The sequence below is a fragment of the Meriones unguiculatus genome, chromosome X (genome assembly GCF_030254825.1).
Source record: "Meriones unguiculatus strain TT.TT164.6M chromosome X, Bangor_MerUng_6.1, whole genome shotgun sequence".
Lineage (NCBI taxonomy): Eukaryota > Metazoa > Chordata > Mammalia > Rodentia > Muridae > Meriones > Meriones unguiculatus.
The window spans coordinates 58156203-58163364 of record NC_083369.1 but is presented as its reverse complement, the minus strand read 5'-3'; the positions used below and the strand labels follow the sequence as shown (position 1 = coordinate 58163364).

Here is a 7162-nt window from a genome sequence, read left to right as displayed (position 1 = left end):
TTATGTTTCACTTTGAACATTTTTTTATATGTTCAAATGGGAGTTAAAGTACAGGAGAACTTTTTGTGCTGGTGGACTTGGAATCCGAAGATGGGTGTGTGGGTCAAACATGATAGTAGACAAAGTTCATTTACTTGGTTCCTGATTCTTTAAAAGTGGTATTTGAACATGGGCTTTAGAAATCTGCCTATAAACCTAATGATTTTATGACATGTTAAACGTTTTTTTTAAGTTTTCTTCAATATCTTTTGCTTTCTATAGGTCAACTCTTCTCCAGCCAGAGGACTCTTCTTTAGTGGGAAGGATAGCAATTTCTGAGGATCCTGCTTTGTGGTGAGGCTAACAATGATAAGACATGAGGTAAGATCTTGATATACAAGGGGAGGCTGGTAATTTAAACGTGGTCTTGAAATCATTGTATTCATTAGCTTCCCTGCCTTCTTCCCAAATATAGTTGACATATATTCCACTGTCTATTTCTACACCTTGTATTTTCCCTCAGGGAATGTAATTTATTCCTTCATGGGAAAATTCATGACTTCAGGGTTTAGAGGTTGTATACTCAGACAGATTATAGATCTTAAGCACATCTGGGGAATAATTGAGATAGGGGTGATGACATATGGGAGACGTTTGTCAGCCTTGAACATATAAGAGTGTGTGCTAGAAACCTTTTCATGAGTGTTCTGTTCATCTCAGTCCTTTTAGTGTTTTTTGCCTTTTGCCTCGGCCTTTTTAATCCATAAGCCTGCTTCTTGGTTCTGTAGAGCAGTGCTTTTCAGTGTGTGGGTTGTGACCCCTTTGGATCCTTTCACAGGGGCTGTATGTCAGACGCTTACATTATGATTCATAACTGTAAAAAATTACAGTTATAAAGTAGCAACAAAAATAAATTTGTTGTTGGGAGTCACCACAGAATGAGGAACCATATTGATGGGTTGCAGCATTAGGAAGGTTGAAAAACACTGCTTTAAAGACTTCTAGCTGTTGATTTAGAAGTTAAGAATGAGAACAGAACTTCACTAGGATTCATGGTGAATGTGATTGTGAGCATGAGTGCACCTGCGAATTGGTGGTAGAGTGAGTGAAGCCAGATCTTACATTGGACCCATTGTTTTCCAACTTTCCAGATGTTCCTGTCCCTATATTCATTGCAGATAGTGGGAGGACAGTGAACGAAGATTGTGCTGATAAGCAATTAGCAGATCCTGGATTAGAAAATGTAGAGAGAATCCATAAGAGAGAACAGGGCATGAGGAAGTGTTAAGATACACAGGGATACAAGTTTAGGTCTGTCAGATGCTAAAGAGTCTAATCCCACATATTTTTGCCTCTAGCTCTGCCTTTGAAATCAGTTGGACAACTTTTCAACAGTGAAAGTGTGGAAGGACTAAATATCACATCACATCAGTGCAGGTTGGTGTGAAGCCTTTCTGAAACCTCCAAGTACCTGATGGTGTGTACCGGTATGGAACTCCAGGGCCTGGGTACTCCTTTGTCTCTGTCACTCTAAGCAAGCTTGCTTGCTGTCAGTGTTGTGTATGATGGAGAGAAAAACATGGTAGTACTTGGGCTGGATACAGATATGCAAGAGTTAAAATGAGATAGCAAAGTTTTCTACTACTCCACATCTTCTACCATACAATTAAAATCTCCTTTCATGCCCTTCTGGGTAGCTATCTGTATAATGGACCAAAGTTGGAGGACACTCAGAGTCTATTTCTTTTTCCCACCTTAGGTCTTTCTCCGTGGTAGCCTCACATTGCCAGAAGATTGCTTTCAACGGGTCTGCCCTTGGAAATCATCATCTTCCCCCTAACCTGAGTGTGTCTTTACTCTGTCCCTACCATTGATAGAGGCTGTATGTCAAAAAAGGGAATTTTGTAACGACTAAACTGACAGTTGTCTTTGACTCTTTCTGCCAAGTTTATCTCTTACCAATTTAAAACGTATAAAGATACCAGCCTGGAACAAACATAACTAAGGACAGGACTGGACAGGTATATTTAACTGTGCTTCAACCATGACTGGTTCAAAGAATAAGGCTAGAGCACAGGCTAAACTAGAAAAAAGGGCAAGTGCACATGCCAAAGCTGTGGCAGAGAGGGAGGCTGCTAATGCAGGCAAGGGTTCAGGCAAAAACAGGGACAAAGCAAAAGGTAAGGTGGGAAATAAAACCGATGCAGTGGCAGAGATGAAGGCAGGATCTAAGAACAAGGCAGCTGCTGAGATGAAAGAAGGAGCAAGGTCAGAATCTAAGGCTGTAGGAAAAGCCACATCAGATTTCAGCCATAAGGCTGAGAATAAGGTTGCTAGATCCACACGTAAAGAGAAGCCTGGTAGTGATACCTGGTTCTGGGCTGGGGAAGATTCTGGTCTCAATTCCTGGTTCTGGAAGGGAGAAGAGGTTAGTAATACTGTTGCCAAAAGTGAAAATAAAACTAACACTTGTACCCAGGCACATGCTGAGGAGTCAGAGCCTACACCTAGAACCAGCCACAAGTCTAGGTCAGGGGCTGAGGAAGAGGAGGAAGAGAATGTTATTGGGAACTGGTTTTGGGAAGGAGATGACACTGGTTTTGATTCTGATCCTAAACCTGTATTCAGAATAGTTAAACCTCAGCCAGTAGATGAAATTAATGAAAAAAATAGGCCAAAGGACTGGTCTGAGGTAACTATCTGGCCCAAAGCTCCTGCTGTAACTCCAGCAGTGTTAGGTTATAGATCCCAGGACTCATCTGAGGCAAGGCCCTCTTCATTTATTGTTCTGGCCTCAAATGAAGAAGAAGCTTCAGCAGCCTGTACTAAAAATACTCGATCAAGCCTACAGCCTATACCTGAGTACCCATTTGGTTCTGATCCTTGCATCCAGACATTAGATGGTATTAGACAACAAATCAAGGTCAGAGAAGAGAATGGCATCAAGCCCTTTGCTTGTCCTTGCAAAATGGAGTGTTATTTGGATTCTCCAGAATTTGAAAAGCTTGTTAACATACTTAAGTCAACTACTGATCCTCTCATTCATAAGATAGCACAGATAGCAATGGGTATACATAAAGTTCATCCATTTGCCCAGGAATTCATTAATGAAGTGGGCGTGGTGACACTTATTGAAAGCTTGCTCAGTTTTTCTTCCTCTGAAAGTATAAAAAAGACTGTTATTACTCTGAATTCTTCTGTGAATGATAGACAACATAAGGTTGAATTTCATGTTAAGCATATGTGTAAAGAAACCGTGTCTTTCCCTTTGAACTCCCCTGGCCAGCAATCTGGATTAAAGATAATAGGACAACTAACTACTGAGTCTGTCCATCATTACATTGTTGTTAGTTACTTTTCAGAGCTTTTCCACTTGCTGTCCCAGGGGAATCGTAAGACTAGAAATCTTGTTTTGAAAGTGTTTTTGAATATGTCTGAAAATCCAAAGGCAGCCAGAGATATGATCAATATGAAGGCATTAGCAGCACTAAAACTCATCTTTAACCAAAAAGAGGCAAAAGCCAATCTTGTTAGTGCTGTGGCCATCTTTATTAACATAAAGGAACATATTAGAAAAGGTTCCATTGTAGTAGTTGATCACTTGAGTTACAGTACTCTTACTGCCATATTCCGGGAAGTTAAAGGGATTATTGAAAGAATGTAAAATGACCTAGAAATGAAAGAGAACACTGAACTGCCCAAATTCTGATTGGTTATACATTCCCAAAGACTTTTGCATACTATTTTGGTAATTACTGCTCACATATTTTGTCTTAACATCTTTTCCAAATTATTACCTGTGGCAGGTTCTAGCTCAAAGCTACAACACTTTTGATGATTTGATGAGTATTAAATCTTGAGATAAAAAAAGTTTGTTGAATTCTATCTTACCTAGATTAGCAAGTTTTTACCATTTTACTTAAAGAACTTGTGATCCAGCTGAAGTACAGAAGTACAGTTTCTTGATGATTAGTATCTGCTTATATTTGTAGCTCCAGATGGCAAAAATGAAACTGCTGGTCTTGTAATCTAGTTACAGAACTAAGGTGTACACAAATAAAGATAACTGATGGTACTTTTACTGTGTGTTTGTTGCTTATATATGTCTATTGCCAAATGTTCACTATTGATTAAAAAATGAGGCAGGTTACTATAGGCTATTAAATATAAGAGATTTCTCCCACCCCCCTCCCTTATTGCAGCTGCATCAAACATTCTTTACAGAACACGCAGTGGCCTTGAATTGTACAAAATTTACAATGTATTCATTTTAAAATTTGCTTTTATATTTATAATTCAAATTTTAAACTATTTCATCTGTCATCTCAGAGAAGAAAAAGGAGGTAGGAATGAAAAGGAAGTATTTATTATTATTATTATTATTATTATTATTATTAGTTTCCCACTACTGTAAGATGCTTAGAATGAGATATTTTACAAGTTTTACTCCTTTTTTGGTGATCTGGTGAGCTAATGAACTCATTTTTATCAGATCTCATTCTGAGCATATCAAATGCTTCTTCCTAGCTCCTTACAGCTGGCAGGTGGCACAGATCATTTTTCTCACACTAAAACCCATTTCACTATCCTCCTTTAACACTCATTCCTCCTTTTTAGATAATAGCCTTCACAGTTCAGAGATTGTTTTGGTTTTAGTAGTAGTTTAATTTTGTGATGGATAATGTACCCTACCAAGTTGGCAAGTTTTGAGTTCCTCCAAGTGCATGTTGACTAGTCATTTGTCTGGCTAGATGCCAGGAGGAAAGTCTGAAATGATTACATGCATATTACCAGGCATTATCTGGAAAATCAGTATACAAAACTTTGTTGTGTGAATAAGATGTAGACGTAGGAGTCATAAAGAAAGTGAAGCTTTCATGGAAGTGATCCTATCTGTGTGTACTTTTATCAAAGAGCCAGAATTATTCTGTACACTGTTTAATAGCATGCCTTAAGAAAATGAACAGCTTTTATTTTCCTTACAAAAGTCATAACCACAATTTTAAATGAATCGTAACTTATTCACATATGACATGAAAGGACAACTGTTTCGGATAGGCAAGCCTATCTTCTGTATTCCAACTTTCTGTGATTGAGAATAAACTTAAACAGAGAGATTTAGACCCAGAACTGAAGGTTAGCAATAAAGGTAGGAAACCAAGGTGAGAGGTTCCTGTTCCATCACATAGATAGTATTTTCTAGGACTCGGTTTTTTTCAGAAAGTTTCTCGGCACTTTGAGGCTGTGTTTGATTTCTCCAACACTCATGATAGGAATTATAATCCCTAGTCTGAGATAATAGAGGAAAAGCCTCATATGTGAGACCATAGGGGGTTACTTGCTTTAAGATTTTCAGCCAAGAAATAAATCATTTTAAAGTATTTTTTGTAGCTTCTTGCCACCCAACTATGTTATAAGCATTTCCCTATTAATATCCTACACAACAATTTAAATTATTTTATTTATTTATTTTTATATATAGTTTGAACTTCTGTTGCATATCTTGCATAGTGCACAAATTTATCATTTCAAAAATTATAGTAAAACATTCATCAAATTGCCTTTTCCTCTGATCGGTTATCTCTATAAATTAGTATATAAATCAACCACTTGCTTTTATGTTAACTTTATTGACATATAGCTCATATACATTAAACTGTGCCATTCTGTGACTGGCAGGATCCTGGGCTCTCCTGGGAAGTGGCTGTCTTTCTGTATTCTCCCATGCTTTTGGCCAGGAAACAGAAGTGCACGCTCCAGGACGAAAAGGATGACATGCCAGGGTCTCAGGGCTCCAGAACCCCAGCCATGTGGCCCAGCTTGACTTGGGTGTTTTGGTGGCTGCTTTGTGCACAGCTGGTAACAGAGGCTCACTAGGAGCTCTGAAACCAGGAGAGGCCTAGGCACGAGTGCAGTTTTGTCCAGGTGCACAAAATGGCTGCTTTAAGAGCAGCTGGCCACTTGCTCCCATAGACAAGTACTGCATCCAGTAGAGTAGAACAGTGCTAGAAAAGGTGGCAGCAGCAATCCATTCTGACATGCTCTCAGTGGCCAGCAGCATGTGGCTGACTGCCAAGCCTGGAGTTCATCAGTGAATTTCCAAGGAGGAGAAGAACCCGTTCTTCCTCAGAATAAATCAAGATTCTCAGGCGGTGGTGGTGGAGAAATGGAGAGAGGGAGAGAGTGAATCAGGAAACTTTGTAACCCTTGGGCAGTGGGAAGAGTGTTTGATTCACTGGGGCTAGGGGTGCCACGGAGACTTCATTTGCATGTCCCTGTGTGCCTGCTGAACAGGTTCTACTGGGAGAAAGTGAGCTGCACCTATTTTCTCCTTAAGGACAATATGACATTCCTCAGGTAGAGGATGTGGGGGTTCTGGTTCCCCAGATCAGGCAGAGAAGAGGGAGGCCTGCTGACAAGGGGAGTCCATTTTATGCCCAGCTCAGAGGCTATCCAGAAATGCCAGATTTCAACCTTACAGCAGGGTTTCCTGGCAAAACTGAATATTTAAAAGTGAATATTTTTTTATTTTTTTTTTAATTTTTTATTTAACTTTTATTAATTACACTTTATTCATTTTGTATCCCCCCATAAGCCGCTCCCTCCTGCCCTCCCAGTCCCAGCCTCCCCCGCTTTCTGCATGCATGCCCCTTTCCAAGTCCACTGATAGGGGAGGTCCTCCTCTCCTTTCTGATCTTTGTCTATCAGTTCTCACCAGAAGTGGCTGCATTGTCAGGGTTCTAGGTTATCTCCATGAATAGTTCTTGGTTGAAGTATGAGTCTCTGAGAAGCTCCCTGTGTTCAAATATTCTTGTTCTGTTGCTCTCCTTGTGGAGTTCCTGTCTTCTCCAGCTCTTACTATTTCCCACTTCTTACATAAAATTCCATTCACTCTGCCCATCAGTTGGCCATCAGGCTCAGCATCTGCTTTCAGAGTCTGCATGGCAGAGGCTTTCAGAGGCCCTATGTGGCAGGTTCCGAGGTTGTTTCCTGTTTTCTTCTTCTTCTGATGTCCATCCTCTTTGCCTTTCAGGATGGGGATTGAACATTTTAGTAAGGGTCTTCTCTTTTACTTAGTATGTTTCGATGTACAGATTTTAGTGGGTTTATTCTATGTTGTATGTTTATATGAGTGAGTATATACCGTGTGTGTCATTTTGCTTCTGGGACAACTCACTCAGGA

At 39.8% G+C, this 7162-nt stretch overlaps 1 protein-coding gene across 1 annotated transcript; it reads left to right on the top strand.

The window, feature by feature from the left end:
- The first annotated feature begins 258 nt into the window (after positions 1–258).
- Gprasp3 (G protein-coupled receptor associated sorting protein family member 3) lies at positions 259–4054 on the top strand. Its single transcript, XM_021629430.2, has 3 exons — positions 259–360; positions 1338–1416; positions 1739–4054. Exon 3 carries the CDS (start codon positions 2024–2026, stop codon positions 3641–3643), a length of 1620 nt encoding a protein of 539 aa, XP_021485105.1. The 5' UTR covers positions 259–360; positions 1338–1416; positions 1739–2023; the 3' UTR covers positions 3644–4054.
- The last annotated feature ends 3108 nt before the right edge of the window (positions 4055–7162 follow it).

Excerpts from the sequence above, each read along its gene's own strand:
- Gprasp3 (XM_021629430.2), top strand. The coding sequence starts at position 2,024 with ATGACTGGTTCAAAGAATAAGGCTAGAGCACAGGCTAAACTAGAAAAA.